The 22,583-nt window shown below is 44.0% G+C and overlaps 1 protein-coding gene across 1 annotated transcript in view; it reads left to right on the top strand.

Moving 5' to 3' along the window:
• The window catches only part of LOC126355665 (uncharacterized), a 57,344-nt gene that overhangs the window by 21,898 nt on the left and 12,863 nt on the right, over nt 1-22,583 (top strand). Inside the window, exons 2-3 of the mRNA XM_050006029.1 lie at nt 6,094-6,134; nt 21,086-21,574. Of these exons, the coding sequence (XP_049861986.1) occupies nt 6,094-6,134; nt 21,086-21,574 (530 nt within the window). The remainder of the gene's footprint in view (nt 1-6,093; nt 6,135-21,085; nt 21,575-22,583) is intronic.

The raw sequence follows: 22,583 nt of genomic DNA, 5'->3' as shown, positions 1-22,583 counted from the left end.
TAGGGATGTTAGAGCGGACATAGATGGTGGCGCAGGTGACGGTAAGGCCAGGGAAGAAGAGACTAAGGATCAGGTGTTCGGTGGGGAAGGGGCGTCCAGAGGGCCGACAGGGATGGTGAGTTCAGGAGTGGTCAGAGGAGGTCGGGCTTTACATTTTTGGGAGTAGGTGGGATGGGGGAGATGCAGCTATAACAGGAGGGAGGGGATTGAAGGTTAGGGCACTGCCGGAGGAAGTGCACTTGCTTACAATGCGGGCAGGTGGGGGCCTAGTGGCACTCAGCTGTTGTGTGGGCATTGTAGCGCAGACACCTCTGGCAGCGAAGGGATTGAGGAGAGGAGTGGGAGGAGTCGACCTTATATTTCTGTTGAAGAGGAGGGCACCCTCCTCCAGGAGGCGGTCAATGGAGGGGGCGTGCCCTGAGAAAACCCGCATAAGGCGGATGGGGCCGGCTGAGTTAAAAATGCAGCAGACCGCCCGCACCTCCAGCGAGGGATGCGCCTTGAGCTCGCCAACACCTCATCCTCCGTGATCATCGGACTAAGGCAAGTGATGATGGAGGTGAGGGTCGGCGGGTGACGTGGGGTTTGGGTTGGCGGGTAGGATATGGGGAAGAAGCAGGGGTGAGGGAGGCGTTGGGTCCAAACTGGGTGATGGGGATGTGGAAGATGATGTCAGTATGGAGGGTGGGGCTGGAGGAGGAGATGAGGACTGAGTCCCCTCTGGGAGTGAGGAGTGAGACAGGGACACCAGGGAAGTGTTGGCGGAGGAGGAGGGAGAGGTTCTGGGCCTCAAGGAGGAAAGGATCGGGACGAGAGAGGACGTATTTGTAGGAAGAGGGAGTGGAGGAGGGGGAGGAGGAGCAGGAGGAGGAGGAGGAGGAGGAGGCAGAGGGAGCAGGGTAAGGCAGGGAGACATCCATGGCATCCTGGGGGGGGGAGGAGGACGGGGCAGGGCCTTTTTGGGAGCGGAGGGTGGTGGTGCCACTAGGGCGTTTAAGGGCAGCGGAAGGGTGAGTGGTGACATGAGGAACGGGAACTACAGGGAGGTGGCGGGAAGTGGCAGGTCCCGGCATGGACACAGTAGTCAGCACCGGAGATGGTGATGGTGAAGGCGATGGCGGTGGCAGTGATGGCGAAGGCGATTGCGATGGGAAGAGCTGGGCATGGGCAGTGGCCCATCGGGCCACCACCCTAGCTGGAGCTGCAGTGACAGGCTGGGGGATTGGGGGGAAAGGATCAGAGGTAGAGGAGCGGGAGGAAGAAGCTGGGGAGGGGGCGGCAAAGAGCGAGGGAGAAGGGAGAATTAGAAGAGGAGGGATGGAAAGAGGGGGGGGGGGCGACTGGGCACACCATGTAATGGTGGTGGTGGATGCGGAGCGCGAAGTATACACTATGGCAGTGGTGGTAGTAGTGGCAGTTGTGGTGAGGGCTGACATGATAACTGGGAAGAACACAGTAAACACATTAAACACAGTAAACAAAATCGATATCTGGCATCACGACAGTCGTGCGCTCGATATGTGTTGTTTGCGAGTAATCTTGAAAATTACTTATAATAGTAATGGCCTTGAAATGCTTTCAAAAAGCGGATTAAGGCTGCTATATAGCAGAGCGGAAACAGTCCCTTCCCGCAACCGTGAATACGACGTCGCTCACCATATCTTAATCTGATTGCGCGGCTGCTCCTCATTATTAGAAAAGTGTTACTCGCAGCAATTCTTCCACGTGTCGGCTGTGGTGATCCTTTCCCGGGCTTCGGCCTCATAATATACGATGTAGCTGCAAAGTTAAATACATCCACTAGGCAGACGATCGAAGCAGCACAAGCACCGGCTACCAGCTATGGCAAACACACGTGACTTTGGCCATACAGCGTCCATGAGGCGTGGAGTGGCTGTCTTCAAAGTTATGGCGTTATGACCCTAACTGTTTTCAGTCAAAGTGCTTCATTGTTTACAAATAACATCACAACGTAATATCTGCAGTGCTGCTCTGCGCAAGGCTAGTACAGTATTTCCTACAGTTTGTTATTATAAGAGCCGCTGCAGTGTGGTTTTTTAACATAATACTGCTGCGTATCTAGTGTGACTGTTCAGTGACAAGGATTTGCTTAATATGCTTTGTAGGATTATACAATCTGCTGCAGCGTGTTTTTTACGCTAATACTGGTGTGTGCACGGTGTGATTGTGCAGAGGATAAAGTGTACTTGATATATGATGCAGTGTGGTAATAAAATTACAGCCGTTTTTAGACTGTATCATTGTGTGCTATGAGCATAATGCATCAGTAACTGGGCTTATAAATTGTAAACCTTGAGCTTAGCTGCAATTTAACCATCTTGGTGGGTCAATTGACCTAGTCTGGCAACTATGTGGAAGGAATGGGTTAATGATTACATGGCAGTTTTCCCCTCTTATTCTGCCTGAGTGTGTTGGCTGTTCTCTGCTGGTGCTGGCGCTCCATGATCCTTTCTCTTTAATGATGAGGACATGATTAACGAGTCCATCTGACATTAGCATGCCTGGATAAGGCAGAAGGGGACAGAAAATCAGGCAATGATGTGTCTGTACGAGCTTTCCCCCCGCTTCCAAGTCACACAATTGGTGTAAAGAGGTGGGGGAGAACTGTTGGAGGGTGAGATAAGAGATTAGGCACCAATGAAATCTGCCCGGGGAAACGCTCTGTCACGTTATTGACGAGAAACCATTTATTATTGTTTATTAAGATTTTTCAGTCTTTGTTGCTGCTAAAGTTGATCCCTGGTGGGTGCAGAAAATATACTGACATGGCGTCTCACAGTGTGTTGGCCTCAGATCGCTGGCCTAGTCAATAGTAATGAGAACCTACTGAACAGACCACTACTGTGTCAGGATGTCTCGAGTGCCTGCGACAGTTCATATAGGAGGTCTTTAGTCTGGAGTTACAAGTAAGCTCCATACTGGTCGCACTTTGGCTAAAGGGGCAATGTGGTAAACTGGCTACACTGATCAACAGGAGAATCTCTCCCTGAATAACGGTTTGGTGTAAAAGTCTGGAAACATTTTGTATTGTACAATGGCCAGGGAAGCCACGAGACCAGCTTGCTGCACACTTGGGGCAAGGCCCATAAGAACACTGAACACAGTCAAATTTAACCTGTTCACACAAGTGTTTGTCACAACTCAAGATGCCTGTGTGATTCCTTGAGCTGTTATGGACCTGTAATGGTTTCAAGACTATTTTGCAAACAAAGAATTGAGGTGTGTAAGCAGCTTCCTAGTGTTATTTTCCTGTTAATTGTAATCGCTGTGGTTGCTGGACCATTGTTATACAGCTAAATTCGTATGGGAGGAGCAAGCTAGGCAGTGCGATAGCAATTACTAACGAGAGCTCGTCTGAATGATTTTTAATGAGATGACCCACGAGAAGAGGGAAAAGGTGAGGATACGTGTAATAGGCTAAAGGAGCTAGAGAGGTAGTGAAGACAGTCGGTGGCGGTCCAGAGTCAGGGCCACAGGTACAAACGAAAAGTGCATACTTTGTTATGATCAGTTAGAATCAGCTTGTAGGAAGTGGGTGGCTGCTCGACCTGGATCAGATGAGAGAAGAGAGATGCAGTGCTCACTGTTGGAGGTAAAGCACCGCAGGAAACGTTCTGAGATTTTATTTACAGGTGTGAGCAACTAGATCTAATTAGCCTAAGACTGGCGGACATTTACTATTTCCATTTTACTAGCTGTCAGGGAGGAGGGAGTGCTACAGGTCTTACAGAATCTGGGTTAAATATTATGTGTTCTAGTGTGAAGAAGATAGAAACATTAATTAAAAATGTGAATAAAACCATTTCACTTAATCGATCTGTGCATTATTTCCAAATCTAACACCCAAAGGTGTAATGTCCATATAGTTAAACGACTTGAAAGATCATTGAGTCCCATTAGCCATTTCACTGACACATGATCAATTATTACTTTAAAAGCATCATCTGTACAATTATCAGTGGAAAAAAGTTACTTCATATATTAACACTAGCATTTCCTTTTCTAAAGTTAAGTAATTTTCTTCTGCCTTACTGAGTTGTTTTGACATGTGTGCTGTTTAGTGTTCTAGTCTGAACGAGGCAAAACTGCTGGCATGACATGATTGTCTGAATTGCTATTGATAGTCCCTAAAAGAACTGGACCAGTGATCAATAAATCTTTCAGTCTTACAAATGTAGTTTTACAGTTCAGAGACCATTCAACTTTCAACCTATGCTTTAATAACAGTGTGAGGTTTTTGCAATTTCATCGAATTTTGCTATAATTTTTCTATATAAATTAGCTAAATATGACTGCAATTCCGTTTCTATAGTGGGTGTCAGGATGTTCCTCAGGATATCAATAATATGCAGATTGGCATGTACACCATCTTGGACAATAATATGGCTCAAGTAATGGACTTTTTGTAATAATAACTGGTATTTTTCCAGATTAAATGTTACTTGTGCTGAACACGAACGATCAAGGGTGTCATGTAAACATATTACATACCCCTGGATATCCAGGGAGAACACTATGATGGCATCTAAGTAGATCACACATTACTTTGCTTTCAATCCCTGTAATATCACTTCTAATTGGTTCTGTAAAGTAGCTGATCCATTTTTCAGTCCACATGGCATACAGCAATACTGATAGCGATCAGACACAACTGTGAATGCAGCCTTAGGACGGTCTCCGAATGTTACCTCTTATTGGTGCTATCCATTTTGTATGTCCATAGTTGTAAAATATCGACATTGTCCTAGATTATTTAATTAATTAAGTATGGGGCAGGTATTTGTGACAATCCACCAGTTCACATAACGATAGTTGCAGCAAAATGTGCATTCTTTACTGCCATATCATGATGTCTTAGGCGTCATTACAATTGGTGTGCCCTGTGTTCTCATAAAATGTTGTTGATTTATAAACTGTGTTTTTAAATCTACAGAGCAAGAACCAACTCGTTTTGCCAACTTTTTTCTGTTAAGAAAACTACTATAAACCACCAACAGTAACACTCTTCAAAACCAAAAAACAATAAGGTGTCCTTCTGCGGATCAAGCAAATAACAACTAATTTCCTATAATCAGAGTGCCCTTCGACTCTGTACCCATACAACTGTTCCACGTCGATGTCGGCTGTTAGCAGCTGGTAGCCAGCCCAACACGACGGAAGCGACGTATGACAGTCGTTGCGAAGCGAGGATGGTGGAGGTGGCGCACCGCTGGACCCACCTGTCTTCCCCGCAATCGGCGAATCTAGAACTACCTGCTGAACAGCTGGGCGCCGGTTTATCTAGCCCCGAGTGGAAGGATATTTCCGGGACTATTTGCACACACGTGATCGCCAGGAAATAGTTCGTTGATCGTCGCGCCCCCTTCCTCTGCTTATGGTCGATCTCCTCTGATGGGCGTTGGCCGCACTGACATATTTGTTGTCAACTGTGGTACTTGCTTGTAAACACTCTTGCGTCGGCCAGACTTCACAACGGAGTTGGCAACCCGTATCGCTGTTATGTCGTCGGTGTTGCCGTTGCAGAAGGCGTCTGCTGTGGAATTGTTAAGGTTTCTTGTAGACAGGGAGTCATTGCAGTGATAATATGATGTTGAGTAAATGGTATGTCAGGCAGTGGTCCAGGAGGATTAAATAACTCAGTGTATCCTCTCAGCAGTGTTTCCAAATGGTTCAAATGGCTCTGAGCACTATGCGACTAAACTTCGGAGGTCATCAGTCGCCTAGAACTTAGAAGTAATTAAATCTAACTAACCTTAGGACATCACACACATCCATGCCCGAGGCGGGATTCGAACCTGCGACCGTAGCGCCTTGAACTGCACGGCCACTCCGGCCAGCAGCAGTGTTTCCACGTCCTCCTTATCCTGTCCATGTAAATGTGATTCTTTTCTCTTCAGTAGGCCAAACACATACCGTCCTCGCGTCACATGGGCCGACACGAAACCTCTGTTCAGTTCATCCTTGTCCTTTACTTCTAAGCTGGTTGTCAAAGTAGGAGAAGGTCAAGGTAGTTGATAGGGACGAAGAATTTTGAATTTCTCTAATAACTCTACAGTTCTACATGTTCTGCAGGTATGCCTACAGAATTAGGATCACTTGGTCATTTTGTGGAGGTAAGAGGCTTGGAAGTGGACAATGTTTTTGTAACAGTTATTCCACAGTTTAAGTAAGTTTCAAGTAAGAAATACTTTTATATTAATGAATTCTAATTGATTCCTCTTAAGCATTATAGATTTACTGATGCTTAAACAACAATTTAATAAAATTGTTCTGTAAGACTTTATGCACGTTTAAATCGGTATCTACAATCTCGACTACAGTTAAGATGGTGAATTATGCCGCGGCTATGATAGCGAATTAGTCTTGTCACCCACTTCTCTCTGCTACCATGCTTCTGATCCCTTTCTTATTGTATATAGATGTCATTTTGATTACAGGCTGTGTAATAAATACGGGAAAGTGTATGTAAGGAAGACAGATCGACAGACATGGAGCAAAGAGGCAATGTTGCATGTAAGAAATGGAATTCATGTTCATGTCCCCAACTCGGAAGTTCAGCCTCTCTAAAGCTATTTTACATCAGTCTGTAAAAAAACATACCAATGAAGCAAACCCTGATTTTTCACATTTAAATATACTTGAAAATCTCATTTCAAATTAACAATTTATCTATTTATTTATTATTAAAAGTACGTTAAAATAAAATATTTGTCACTTGAGTTTCACACTGCATATTTTATTTCAAGATCTGTCACAAAATGAGGACAGATATAAAAATACATTTGACGATCACCAGTTACACAGTTACAAGGATCAGATCAATATCTCATCTACACTCCTGGAAATTGAAATAAGAACACCGTGAATTCATTGTCCCAGGAAGGGGAAACTTTATTGACACATTCCTGGGGTCAGATACATCACATGATCACACTGACAGAACCACAGGCACATAGACACAGGCAACAGAGCATGCACAATGTCGGCACTAGTACAGTGTATATCCACCTTTCGCAGCAATGCAGGCTGCTATTCTCCCATGGAGACGATCATAGAGATGCTGGATGTAGTCCTGTGGGACGGCTTGCCATGCCACTCCTTTGGACCAGCGTTCGTGCTGGACGTGCAGACCGCGTAAGACGACGCTTCATCCAGTCCCAAACATGCTCAATGGCGGACAGATCCGGAGATCTTGCTGGCCAGGGTAGTTGACTTACACCTTCTAGAGCACGTTGGGTGGCACGGGATACATGCGGACGTGCATTGTCCTGTTGGAACAGCAAGTTCCCTTGCCGGTCTAGGAATGGTAGAACTATGGGTTCGATGACGGTTTGGATGTACCGTGCACTATTCAGTGTCCCCTCGACGATCACCAGAGGTGTACGGCCAGTGTAGGAGATCGCTCCCCACAACATGATGCCGGGTGTTGGCCCTGTGTGCCTTTGTCGTATGCAGTCCTCATTGTGGCGCTCACCTGCACGGCGCCAAACACGCATACGACCATCATTGGCACCAAGGCAGAAGCGACTCTCATCGCTGAAGACGACACGTCTCCATTCGTCCCTCCATTCACGCCTGTCGCGACACCACTGGAGGCGGGCTGCACGATGTTGGGGCGTCAGCGGAAGACGGCCTAACGGTGTGCGGGACCGTAGCCCAGCTTCATGGAGATGGTTGCGAAAGGTCCTCGCCGATACCCCAGGAGCAACAGTGTCCCTAATTTGCTGGGAAGTGGCGGTGTGGTCCCCTACGGCACTGCATAGGATCCTACGGTCTTGGCGTGCATCCGTGCGTCGCTGCGGTCCGGTCCCAGGTCGACGGGCACGTGCACCTTCCGCCGACCACTGGCGACAACATCGATGTACTGTGGAGACCTCACGCCCCATGTGTTGAGCAATTCGGCGGTACGTCCACCCGGCCTCCCTCATGCCCACTATACGCCCTCGCTCAAAGTCCGTCAACTGCACATACGGTTCACGTCCACGCTGTCGCGGCATGCTACCAGTGTTAAAGACTGCGATGGAGCTCCGTATGCCACGGCAAACTGGCTGACACTGACGGCGGCGGTGCACAAATGCTGCGCAGCTAGCGCCATTCGACGCCCAACACCGCGGTTCCTGGTGTGTCCGCTGTGCCGTGCGTGTGATCATTGCTTGTACAGCCCTCTCGCAGTGTCCGGAGCAAGTATGGTGGGTCTGACACACCGGTGTCAATGTGTTCTTTTTTCCATTTCCAGGAGTGTAATTGGACAGACGAGCTTTTCGATTGACATTGTCTGATTTCACTCTAATTATCCACGATTATGCTGAATTTAAGAATATGGAGCACAGATTAAGCAAAGCTAAAAAGATGACTGGGAAATATTTTATTCACACTCTAATAACACAGTTCAAGTTTTCTTTTTGTAAACCAGAACCTATGGTGGCAGCTAGAATGGCCCCATTTAATAAAGTGAATGTTAAGTTGTTCTTTAATGTATACGGAGAAATAAGAATAAAATACAACTTTGAGTCCCGCCAGGTTTAGTGTTAATGAGACAGGATGTTCAACTACTCCCTCAAAGGTACCACCAGTACTGAGTCCTGTTGGCAAAAGAAGGATAGTGAAGGTTTCCTCTGCTGGGAAGGGAGCAACTGTCAGCGTTGCTTGCTGTGTTAGAGCCACAGGTCAGTTCATATCTCCATTTCTTATTTATCTCTGGGTTAGAATGCAGTCAGGATATCTTCATGGTGCACAACTTGTACCTCTAGGAGTTGACCATGAATCTGGCAGGATGAATGCTGATAGCTTTGCAAAATAACTGGAGTATTTCATTAAAAAAGTAACATCATCAGAAATCCAATCGTTTTGTTTATGGAAAATCATATTTAACATCACAACTTTAATCCCTGCAGAGATAATTTCGTAACTGTTCTAGGTTTCTCACCTCACAGAAGCCACTGATTCCACATATTGGATGCGTAACTTTAAGCACCTCTGAAGACTACCTGTAGGAAAGCCTGTAGTGACTGTCTTGCTAATCATCCAGGCCAGATAATAACAATACAAGTCATTGCTTTGTTCAACATTGCCTTTAACGAAGTTGCATCTTTAAATAATGCGATCAAGGACTTTATAGACACAGGAATTGAGCCATTAAATTCACGGATATTCACTGATGAACACTTTGCACTGTCACTAATAACAGAAGACGCCATCAATGTAATTCCATCAGAAACTGATGCTCTGCCTGGGATATCAGCAAACCCAATTGCAGAATTTGATTCACTACCAAAGCCTTCATATATATCTTTAATTACCTCTACTTTAGATCGTTACTACAATTAATCTCTACCAGGGCCTTCACCTAACACTATACTAATTACATTTCATCTCCACTGCCCCATGTAGAACTTGGTGGTTATCTGTTATCTGAATCTGTATCTAACAGAGCTCCAAGAAAACGAAGAAATAAGTTGTCATCTACACACACAACCTGTCCACCCATGAAAATAACTCGAAGGAAAGAGACAGACAAAAGTGGACAATCAGAGGAAAGAACAAGAAAGAAAAATGAAGAGAGATAAAAAATTAAAAGAGAATGCAAAGGTAGAAAAATGAAAGAAGTTCCTAAACACAAACTTGCGTTCGACGAAACTTTTGGAATGAAACAAAGAAACGATCCTTGAAGAGACCTCTGAGACTCGCCTTCAAAGACATCCATCGAAATTGAGTACGCCGACAGTGGTTCCGATTATGTCGATGGAAAAGACTGCATCCATCGTGGTGATGCTGGAAAGGGAGAAATGTGGTATCAGCGTTCGCGCTGTCAACAATGGGCTAATGCTCAGTGTACAGGGATTAAATTAATGAGAAACAAAGGAGAAATATTGTATTGTGATTTTCGTGATGAATAGATAAGCAGCAGTGAAATGTCTTTGTTCTTTAAATAAAATGTTCACTCTGTGATCTTACCCATACCCCAGAGTCATAGTACCATTCATCAACTTACCTTTCAAGGAGGGTAATATCATTAACCAAAAGAGGTCTATCTAAAACAATTTTAGTTTTAGGAAGCGTTTAAGAGATTGAATCTAAATGGGATACACGAAGTAATAATTTTTTCCACCAATAAACTGTTTGACTTCAAAGTAAACGTCAAAAGTATCATAATATCACTTAATTTAGTCAACTTTCTCTACTTTTTGCTACCTTGGGATAACTTTGGTTCTGTAAAAGTAAAGCTATCTATCGTGGCAGGCACAATTTACCTTCCATCAGACTACTGTTCATTGGAAAAACAACATCGTGTAAAATACTGTGCTTTACCCTCTCTTCATTATCAGACAAAGGCTCAACCAGACTTGAAAACTTAATCAGTAGATCACTTCCTACATCTACCCAGAGTAAGTTCCCTGTACCTTTAGGTATGATATCCAGTGAACTGACTTTGAGGAACCTTGTACACAGTTTACTTGACCACCGATGGCCTAGAAGTGATCGTTGTTACAGTGTTGGTTCTCTGGCCATAAAGGCAAGATGGAATTATGTTCCATCCAGTTGTAGTATATGCCTTTCGAAGTCAGCTTTGGTGTGATGTGCAACCAGAAAATCTAAACCAAGTATACTTCTAGTGGCCAACAACAGGAAGAACTCCTGCAATGATTTGTAAATTACTTCCCCACCACTTGGATTTCCAGCATTATAACACCAAGTGAGTGGAACATTACCCTCTCCTATATCACTTAACCTTCAGTGTGGTGGATGCAGTTTCACTTCACCAAGTACACTTTCTTGCCAAAGTTACTTACGACCCTCTGTCTACCAAAAATCTGCTTAATTTTCCTCTCAAGTAGCTGCTCGGAAATAAGTCTACCAATAATCCCACGAAAGAGTGCCCCGTGGTAACACTTACTAGGGGCGTTGTGCAATGGCCACACTACCCCCTGCCTTATTTAATGGAGGGGCACGAGGTAAACCGTGTGACCAATTTCCATGTTTCTGTCAACTTTTGTGTATACGGTTATGCTTGGAGTGCCCACACCATTTTCATGCGTGACATTGTTGACCTGGACGATAAAACAGTTGTCACTTGTACTAAATACCAATTTTTCCCATGGTTTAGTGACCACACCAGTTTCGTCTAATGCTGCTCCAGCATCTATCATTTCATTTAAAACCTTTGGGGATTCTGTTTATACCCTACATGAAAGATCCGATGCTAGAACGTGAAGAAATGCATCCGGTACTCCGTTCTCGGCTTCCTGTAATATTGTCTTCTTAGCATTACCGTCCTTGGTCATTTCATAAGCGTTAATATCAGTTTTCTGAAAGTAGTCTACAAAACTGTCTATCGGTTCTCTGTGCTTCTGAAATATCTCGTTGCGCTGGTAACTGTAGTACATTCATGAATTTTACCTCTTATACCTTTTTACAAACCCTTCACTCACGTTGTGAAATCGCTGCTCATCTCTTAATTTCTTATGGTACATTACACAAATTCTGGCGCCCACCGCAGAATTTCAGTCTAGATACGTTTAATAATTGCTCGTCGTTCTAAATTTTCAAGCTGGCAGCTGTATCCAGATTATCAAGAAACGCAAAAGTATCTTCCCCTGGTTTACCGGAAAATGGGGTTAGCATTAAAGTTGTGTTAGTGTCAAGCATAGGAGCACTACGATGTGACTGTTCCTTCATTTCAACTCTAGTCTTTTTTATGACTGTATGAAGTTCCACGTAATCAGACTGAAGCTGAGTTACTTGATGCAACAGATGCTGATTATCCTGAGTCAGAATCTCCGTAGATATTTCGCTCAACTACAGCTACCACAAGAACATAGTACACCAGGGATAACAAGGAAGAAGAAAGGATTGGAAAAAACCATACCGGTCCAAGTAAAGTCTAAGTAGACACTTCTAATATTGCTGCGTAGGATGCCCCTCTTGCAAAACCATGGAGCTGGCTGTTGTCATCCATAGGTTGTCCATCATCATCTTCAGGAGTTATTTTCACACCAAATGCAGTGACATGTCCAGTACGGACTGGTGTGGGCACTGACTCTCTACCAGTGATGGATATGGATACAGCAGAAGGCAGCTTATGGATACAAGAAAATCTTTATTGTTGTTTATTGACATTCATTCGGTCTTCAATGCTGCTAGAGCTAATATGTGGCGAGTGTAACAAATACGCCGGCACAGCATCTCAACGTTTCTCGACAGCCCAGCACGACCCCTGTCAGTGGTACCAAGCACCTACTGACACCATCTGCATTGTGTCTGTAGATGTCTCGAGTAACCAGGTAGCATTAGCAGCTGTCACGGGGAATACGGCACGCTACCGCTTGTGCCAGTGACAAAAGATCATGTTTTACACATACAACATCAGCTGGATTAATATTAGTCAAAGATAAATCATAACATTAAATCCTCCATGATCCCAGAAATATTACACATTTTTTGCATCAGTATGAAAATAGTTTTATTATTAGACAATTACACATGATATCTCAGTGTATATATTTCGCAAAAGTTCCATTTATTTATTTCGCTAAAATGGTAGACCATTTTGTGGAAATAAAACTGCACTGAATTACGGTTGGTAGTACTGTAATATACATGCAAACAAATTTAATATGGAACACAAAAACTCTATTAAGCTAATACAGATACAAATTAAAGCAAGCCTTCAAGCAGAATAATTTTAAAATTTGTTTCGAGTCGTCACATCCCTTAATTTTGGGACAGGAATAGGGATGTCTTTAAAATCATTTCAGAGAGACGCCAACCGTCACTTTACGCTGTGTTGATGTTTTGGAATAATTTTAATTTTTGTGAATTCCAGCCAAATGTAGATTGGCAACCTAGCAACATAAGTGAAGTTATGGAATAGAGACCTGGAATCTACTGAACCTACTAAATTCATCACGTTTTTGCTGATAAAACGCGCAAGTTGTCATAGTGGCAGTTTATATTGAGTAGGAGATCAGCATGGGTAACGCAGCTCCTACCAGGAGGCGTGTGCTGGCCAGGGGAAACCATCGCGCCAGTTGTGCGAGGGCTGTGTGTCTGGGAGCTGGACTGAGGTGACAAAAGTAATGCGATACCTCCTAATACTCTGTCGGACCTCCTTTTGCTGGCGTAGTGCAAGTGCAGTAACTCGAAGTGGCATGTGCTCAACAAGTCGCTGGAAGTCTCCTCCTGAAATATTGAGCCATGCTGCGTCTTTAGTCGTCCATAACTTCGAAAGCGTTGCCAGTGAAGGATTTTGTGCATGAACTGACCTCTCGATTATGTACCATAATTGTTCCGTGGGATTCATGTTGGGCGATCTGGGTGGCCAAATCGTTTGCTCAAACTGTCCAGAATGTTCTTCAAGCCAGTTGCGAACAACCGTGGCCCTGTGACGTGATGCATTGTTATCCATAAAAATTCCATCTTGTGTGGGAACATCAAGTCCACGAATGGTTGCAAATGGTCTTCAAGTAGCCGAACACTACCTGTCCCTAGGCAGTGTTGCTCAGTTGGACCAGAGGCACAGTGCGTTCCATGTAAACACAGCCCACAGCAGCCACCAGCCTGTACAGTGCCTTGTTGACAACTTGGGTCTACGGCTTCGTAGGGTCCGCCCCGGAGAGGCGCTGCAGGCGATCGTGCTGTTAGCAAAGGCACTCGCGTCCATCTTCTGCTTCCATAGACCATCAACGCCAAATTTCACCGCACTGTCCTAACGGATACGTTAAGCGGACGTCCCACATTGATTTCTACTATTATTTGACGCAGTGTTGCAGCTCTACTCAAACGTCGTTGCTGTCGGTCGTTAAGTGAAGGCCGTCGGCCACTGAGTTGACCTTGGTGAGAGGTGATGCCTGAAATTTGGTTTCCTCGGCACCCTCTTGACACTGTGGATCTCGGAATTCCCAAGTGGAATGTCCCATGCATCTAGCTCCAACTACTTTTCCGCGCTCAAAGTGAGATAATTCCCGTCGTGCGGTCATAATAACGTCGGAAACATTTTCGCCTGTATCGTCTGAGCAGTAAGGTCAGCTCCACTAATTCGCTACATTTTTATACCTTGTGTATGCGATACTGTCACCATCTGTATACGTGCATATTGCTATCCCATCACATTTCTCATCTCAGTGTATAGTTCCAACTGTGTTGCAGCTACCATGAATCGCACCGCTGAACGTTATAACAATGACTGAAGGCAGCTGTAATTTGGGCGATGTCCTCAAGCTCTAACGGATACGTTCCATTTACGGTAGTAAATCAGTTGGAAAGTCCAGAAGTCCAGGAATACGAGAGAGGATTAGACTTAGCAAGTTGCATTATCAACTAAAGGGCTAAAGTTGTATTTTAATGCTCAAACAGAGGAGTACAACTAATTCGATTCCATGTGGGGAGTTCATAAGAAAGCACTGACTGCAGTTGATGGCTTTTGGTCATATGTGTACATCGGTGGATTTCTCGCCTATTTTAGATTCGTCGGCATAAAAATTCAACACTCCCTGCAAACACTATGTCCTTTTCAGTAATAATTAACGTTGTCAATTTAAAGTACGTATTTTACACCTTTGTGGAACGCTTTTATTGACCCACGCCACTGACTCAGGGATGCTCGAACACGTCATCATCTTTTCACGGATTCATTTTAATTCTTCAATATTTCGCTTATAGGAGCAGAAGTTCAGTGTAAAGTAACTACAGAACAATTTGGTCTCATTCGTTAACCAACGGGACCATGTGCACGCATCGGCCTATCCTTACTGACTTTCTTTTGACCGACACATCTTTCAACACTTGCATTAGTGATGCTGTCGCGCTGACAAATCTGAAACAAACGGGTCGTTATAGATAGATTCAAGCATACACTCAATTGTTGAATTTAGAAATAATATGAAGAAAAAGAATGACCCTGCTTCGTTATACCCACGCCCACTGATAATGCTCTTTAAATGAAAATACGCACAGTAAGAAATGTTCTGCTGAAGTGGAGCAAAACTCTGTAGTTATTTTATTACAAAGGGAGATATACAGCAGCTGCAGAATAGAACCTCTACATAAGACTTGGCGTTCTTTAGGACTTCCTTTTGTAATACAGTCCAGACTGCATAATCATCAAATAAAGTAATCTGGTTTCAGTCTTTCCGAATGTCTAAATATGAAGCAGGCAGGCCACGTTTATTTGAAAATAGTGACGTTTACAATATATTTGAAATAGACTAAGAATTACGATCGTTGATCATCATCATCATCATTTAAGACTGATTATGCCTTTCAGCATTCGGTCTCGAGCATAGCCCCCTTATAAAATTCCTCCATGATCGCCTATTCAGTGCTAACATTGGTGCCTCTTCTGATGTTAAACCTATTACTTCAAAATCATTCTTAACCGAATCCAGGTACCTTCTCCTTTGTCTGCCCCGACTCCTCCTACCCTCTGCTGCTGAACCCATCAGTCTCTTGGGTAACCTTGCTTCTCCCATGCGTGTAACATGACCCCACCATCTAAGCCTGTTCGCACTGACTGCTACATCTGTAGAGTTCATTCCCAGGTTTTTCTTTGATTTCCTCATTGTGCACACCCTCCTGCCATTGTTCCCATCTACTAGTACCCGCAATCATCCTAGCTACTTTCATATCCGTAACCTCAACCTTGTTGATAAGGTAAGCTGAATCCACCCACCTTTCGCTCCCATACAACAAAGTTGGTCGAAAAATTGAACGGTGCACAGATAACTTAGTCTTGGCACTGACTTCCTTCTTGCAGAAGAGAGTAGATCGTAGCTGAGCGCTCACTGCATTAGCTTTGCTACACCTCGCTTCCAGTTCTTTCACTATGTTGCCATCCTGTGAGAATATACATCCTAAGTACTTGAAACTGTCCACATGTTCTAACGTTGTTCCTCCTATTTGGCACTCAATCCGTTTATATTTCTTTCCCACTGACATTACTTTCGTTTTGGAGATGCTTATCTTCATACCATAGTCCTTACATTTCTGATCTAGCTCTGAAATATTACTTTGCAAACTTTCAATCGAATCTGCCATCACAACTAAGTCATCCGCATATGCAAGACTGCTTATTTTGTGTTCACATATCTTGATCTCACCCAGCCAGTCTATTGTTTTCACCATATGATCCATAAATAATATGAACAATAGTGGAGACAGGTTGCAGCCTTGTCTTACCCCTGAAACTACTCTGAACCATGAACTCAATTTACCGTCAACTCTAACTGATGCCTGACTATCCATGTAAAGACCTTTAATTGCTTGCAAAAGTTTGCCTCCTATTCCATAGTCTCGTAGAACAGACAATAACTTCCTCCTAGGAACCCGGTCATATGCCTTTTCTAGATCTATAAAGCATAAATACAATTCCCTGTTCCACTCATAACACTTCTCCATTATTTGCCGTAAGCTAAACATCTGGTCCTGACAACCTCTAAGAGGCCTAAACCCACACTGATTATCATCCAATTGGTCCTCAACTAATACTCGCACTTTCCTTTCAACAATATCTGAGACGATTTTACCCACAACGCTGATTAAAGAGATACCTCTGTAGTTGTTACAATCTTTTCTGTTTCCATGTTTAAAGATTGGTGCGATTACTGCTTTTGTCCAGTCTGATTGAACCTGTCCCGAGTCCCAGGCCATTTCAATTATCCTGTGTAGCCATTTAAGACCTGATGTTCCACTGTATTTGATGAGTTACGACTTAATTTCATCCACCCCAGCTGCTTTATTGCACTGCAATCTGTTGACCATTTTCTCCACTTCCTCAAATTTGATCCTATTTCCATCATCATTCCTATCCCATTCTACCTCGAAATCTGAAACATTACTGATCGTATTTTCACCTACATTGAGCAACTCTTCAAAATATTCCCTCCATCTGCCCAAGGCATCCACAGGATTCACCAGCAGTTTTCCTGACCTGTCCAAAATACTTGTCATTTCCTTCTTACCTCCCTTTCGAAGACTGCTAATTAGACTCCAGAATGGTTTTCCAGCAGTTTGACCCATAGTCTCCAACCTGTTTCCAAAGTCTTCCCAATATTTCTTCTTGGATGCTGCAATTATCTGTTTGGCTTTGTTTCTTTCTTCAACATAACTTTCTCTGTCTAACTGAGTTCTAGTATGTAGCCATTTTTGATACGCCTTCTTTTTCCTTTTACAGGGTGCCTTGACTGTGTCATACTGCCAAGCTCCGCGGTGTCTCGCGGTTCTAGGCGCGCAGTCCGGAACTGTGCGACTGCTACGGTCGCAGGTTCGAATCCTGCTTCGGGCATGGATGTATGTGATGTCCTTTGGTTAGTTAGGTTTAAGTAGTTCTAAGTTCTAGGGGACTAATGACCACAGCAGTTGAGTCCCATAGTGTTCAGAGCCATTTGAACCATTTGAACTGCCAAGCTGTTTGCTTCATCCCACTTTTACACACTACTGTTCCAAGACATTCTTTAAAAAAATGGTTCAAATGGCTCTGAGCACTATGGGACTGAACAGCTGTGGTCATCAGTCCCCTAGAACTTAGAACTACTTAAACCTAACTAACCTACGGACATCACAAACATCCATGCCCGAGGCAGGATTCGAACCTGCACAGTTCCGGACTGAGCGCCTAGAACCGCGAGACCACCGCGGCCGGCTCTTGATCTGTCCCTTCACAATGCGAATATACTGACACAATCCTAATTTTCTTGCTAGACACTGTCAAATCTATCCACATCAGTCGTTCGTTTACATACCTTATTGCAACTACGCTGGGTTCCATTTCTTTCCTGATGTAAAGCCCTACACGCCATTGTGCTATTTCTGCTTTGAATCCTGACAGGTAGACCTTGTATTCTCCCACTTCCTCTTCTTTCTCACCCCTTACCCGAATGTCACTAACAGCTAAAACGTCCAACCCCAACTTACTTGCAGCCTCTGCCAGCTCTACCTTCTTCCCAGAGTAGCCCCCATTGATATTAATAGCTCCCCATTTCATTACCATTTGTTTGCCAAGTCGTATCTTTTGACAGTTAGAGGTGGGACTCCGTCACCTCCAAAGGTCCGAGGCATTTTGCTCTGATTGTTGCCAGCATCATATTTAAAGTATCGGGGAAGTAGGTTGCTAGCCTTACTTGCCCCGAGTCCCATTGAGTTTTACCGCTAACGGTTGAGGGACTAACTGGTGGATTTGGTAGTCTTTGCCGTCTGAGCACAAAGGTGACCACGACTCAGAATATGTCCGAGATGCCCCGCCTTATTCCAAAGTAACTGGTATCCCGACTGTCGGGACCACTTATTTGGCCACTCATACGTTGCCTGTGGTTCATGAACTAGGACATGACTACAGGAACGCACACCATGAACCACTACGATCGATAAACTGCTCTAAATTCAGGTGGCTCAACTTTTTCTCTTTTCTAGTCATCTTGGTTCAGCAGAAGGTTAGGCAAATTCTTAACCATCTCAAGGGGTCTGGTTCATGAAAAGAAGGAGGAAATCTTGAAAGATTTGTCACTTCTCTAAATAGTGTAGCTCGAAGAATAAGAGTGGTAAGCCCATGTAATGCCTACCATCTTTTAACAGACCTTTTGGAAGAGATTTTATGTATGAATCCTAGCTTTTGGTCTCTCACTTTTTTCTGAAGTGTATTTTGTATTCCAAGTGAAATAAAGCTTGTAAATTAATTTTTATAGCATAGGTACACATATCTGGAAATAAGAACAAAGTAGAAGCTTATTTTTCCTTGACGTTAGGTACACTGTTATGTTTAAAGCTGACTTCTAACAAAGATGTTTCTGTCATAAATTATGATACAATTTTTTTTAATAATGATTATCAAAACTTTCAGTAATTAATTCATGGTTTTTCTTTATACCACTCTTTAATTTTCAAATTTAAGTCGTTAGAATTGTCTACTTTTTAGTTAAATATGTTTTAAGACAGACAAATTTTCAACCATCGATCGTTAATAGTTTTTAACCAATGTGCACTAGAAAATCAAAAAAGAATGAACTTCCTGTGGAAATTCAAGGTATAATTTGTGCCTCCGCCTGCCATGCGTAACACCAACGCATCCCGGGTCGATATTCATCTTGTTTCTGGTGCTGTTCTCCCTCCATTTTCTTTTTCAGGTTTTATATACTTGCTTCTTTGGTGTCTTCCAACACTGATTTCTCTGCTTCGAATAGTCTCCTGGAATCGATAGCAGTTAAAGTGTTTTACTTGTTTATTCCATCAGGCACTCCCATGAATTCCGTAACGTTAAACCTTGACGTTGCACATCATGGAAATATAGCAGAATACCCAGTGCGGCAAGTGAAAGAGAGAGACGGATAGATAGCGAGAAGGATTTAGGTGAGAGTCATAAATCCTTTCCCTCCAAAATGCCCTCCCTTCATGCCTCCTCTGTGTTTCCACAGATGATATATCACTGATCTCATTTGTACTAAGATTACAGTGCACGCTAGGTACGTAGTTGCTTCTAACGCCCTGAGTGGAATGCATAAGTTATGAATATTGTTCACCAACCTGCGGTCTTCTATAGTTGTTGTCCCCTGCCAGAAAATAGCACGTAGTTCGTGGGTCCTGTAATAAACTATTGATGAGGAACTGTGATAAAAATAATTAAATTTTGAATTTGTTTGTTTAAACGGGGTGCTACTCGCTTTTTATTAGCAGAATACCAGAAACTGGACGATTATAGTCCATTTTATATACCCCAAGTAATTTCCATGCTTCACACTTCCGCAGAAAATGAACAGAATAACGAACTGCATGTCTACATCTACATTTACATCCATACTCCGCAAGCCACCTGACGGTGTGTGGCGTAATTACTATGAAACCAGTTCTCAATGACATATCCAAAAACCAAATATTCCTGATTAAGTTCTTAACCACTATCGACGGCGGCCGACAGCATATCTGTCCTCCGAGTCTACCGATCAAGCTATCACATTTTAAACCAGACATTAATTATTATTATTATTATTAAGACATTAATTATTGATTGATACTGGCCGCGGCAGACAATTCGTGTGTCCTCCGAGACTGCCGAACCAGGTGTTTTATTTACAAACCAGGGAATGTTAATTAAGCTATAATTGATACCAACGATGCCACACATGTCATTCCGCCGAGACTCTGGTTTTAGAGCCGAACCACTTCGCCCGCCATCCTATTTAGGCGCGATCAGAAGATCGAAATGCTTCGTCTGGCTTCTCGTCTACCATTTGTTTATTATTCTCCTGGTAATTGACGCTTTTGGTATAATGGAATGATTGCAAGCTACTGAGAGATGCTTTTATATGAAATGAAACTAAATTCATTGTTTAGTTTTTCTAATGTTAATAACATAAGTTTATCATTTTGGCGCGCTACCTCCGAACACAGCAGCCACTAATTCCGGAGGAGAACCATAATTCAGGTGATCTTCCTCACGATACACGCACAAAATACACCATCTGTCACCGTTTCCTCAGAACACATTAAGTCATCTTCCCACTGCTGTTTTCTCAACTGTTCTAAGAAGACCTTCTTGTTGCTGAATTTGATGGCTGTAAGACCAGAAATATTCCACCAGCACACCTATTTTCAAGGGAGTTTGTCCTACCAGAAACGATTTTGGTATCTGTTCCCGTATACAGTTATTAAAAATCTCATTTGAGTTTTCAGTCCTACCATGTTACTAAGTGTCCAATAACCTTGTGTCACTAAGACATTAGAGACTAAAAAGTCACAAAAAAACAGGAAAGTGAGAGCAGAATTCTGTTTTTAGCACAGCTGTATGAGTAACATTGGGCTTCATCACGTGTCTAGAAACATTTAAATTCCTCTTTCTTCGCTACAGAATTTCTTAGGACAAAAAATAAAAAATCGATTTTTTGACACATATTCACGTACTAGTCCCCTTAAGAAAGCAGACTACGCGACTGGCTTTCGCTAGTCAGTATAATGTCAATGGTGGAACGATTATGTTCTCAAAAAGTCGTTTTGAATGTGGACCCCAAGCACCAGAAGTTATGTGCAGTTCCCCTTCTTTACTGCAGTAATAATATCAGCTATGAAGCCACGTGTTCCTTAGCCTGAATGCATTAATCCATACAGTAGTGGCTGCAGGACGGGAAGAGATAGCGGAGGGACTGCTTGGGCTCAGTTGACGTTCTACGGCGGCAGCCAGGAGGGCTGCGCAGGAGTCGACGCGATGCTGGCGCCTCTAGTGGCAGTTCTGGCGCTCATCGGCGCGGCGTCGACATCAGCTCAGGTCCCGCACATCGTGGGCGGCACCAACGTGTCGATCCAACAGGTCCCGTGGCAGGTGTCGGTCGAGACAGGAGGCATTCACCGCTGTGGTGGTTCCATCGTCAGCAAGTCCTGGGTGCTCACCGCAGCCCACTGCATCTATGTGGTAGACAGTTATCAGATTCGAGCCGGCACCGCCGATTTGAAACAAGGCCAACTATACCCCGTCGTAAGGAAAACGATACACGAGAGGTACAACGGGCTGGCGTACGACTGCGACGTGGCGGTCTTGAAAATACGGGGAGAGTTTCAGCTGGGAGAGAAAGTCAAGGTATGGGGTAACGGAATTATCTGTATATAGCTTATCGATTAGAATGGTAAACAGTTGGATAGATAACCTTCACTCACAGGAGGAAAAACATCCATTTCTCACATTTGCTGCGTCAATAACATCCAACCCCGTTGGGCCAAGCAGATGGAAGTCGGAAGGTGGGAGATCCGAGCTGTAGAGTGGACGAGGAAGAACCTTTCAATAAAATTTTGTGAGAGAAGACTTGGCTGAGTCCTTACGTTGTCATGCATAAGGAGAAATTCGTTTCCATTTTTGTGCTGATGAACGCGTTGAAGTCATTTCTTTAATTTCCTGAGGGTAAGAGAATACTCTTCGGACTTGATCGTCGCACTATGAGGCAAGTCCTGGGTGCTCACCGCGGCCCACTGCATCCGTATGTATTCCAGCTACCGGATTCTTTCCTTCAGAAAGAATAACCAGTTTCGAATCCCAGAAGATCGTCGCCATGACTTTTCCGACCGAGAATGGCGCTGTGAACTTTTTCGTCGGAGGAGAGACAGTGTGACGCCACGCCGTGGATTGCCGCTTTGTTTACGGTTCGAAGGGCTGAACTCATGTTTCACCGCCTGTGACGACATTTGGCAAAATATGCCCCGATCAGTCTCGTAAGTCTCGCAAGTAATTCAGCACAGACGGTCCTTCGTTGCTCTTTATGTCATTTCGTTAGATAGCCAGGAACCCAGCGGGCGCACATGCTAGAGGGCCCCAGCTGATGGACGCCTGTGTCACTACCGCCCACAGAGCCGTCCGCTTGTGCAGCGAAGCGTTTGACGGTGATCCGCCGATCACTTCGAAGTAAACTGTCCGCACGTTCCAGCACTGCAGGAGTCACAGCTGTGTGCGGGCGGCCGGCACGCGGAACATCGGACAGTTTTGCGCGACCTTTTCGTGACGATGACAGACACTTCTCCCTAGAACTCAGTGTGCCAGGCCTCTGTACACATTCTGGGAGCGTCTACGAACGTTTGTCATGCTGTGATTTCCTGGC

Source organism: Schistocerca gregaria, chromosome 3 (assembly GCF_023897955.1).
Source record: "Schistocerca gregaria isolate iqSchGreg1 chromosome 3, iqSchGreg1.2, whole genome shotgun sequence".
Classification (NCBI taxonomy): Eukaryota; Metazoa; Arthropoda; class Insecta; order Orthoptera; family Acrididae; genus Schistocerca; species Schistocerca gregaria.
This window is presented reverse-complemented; position numbering and strand designations above follow the sequence as displayed.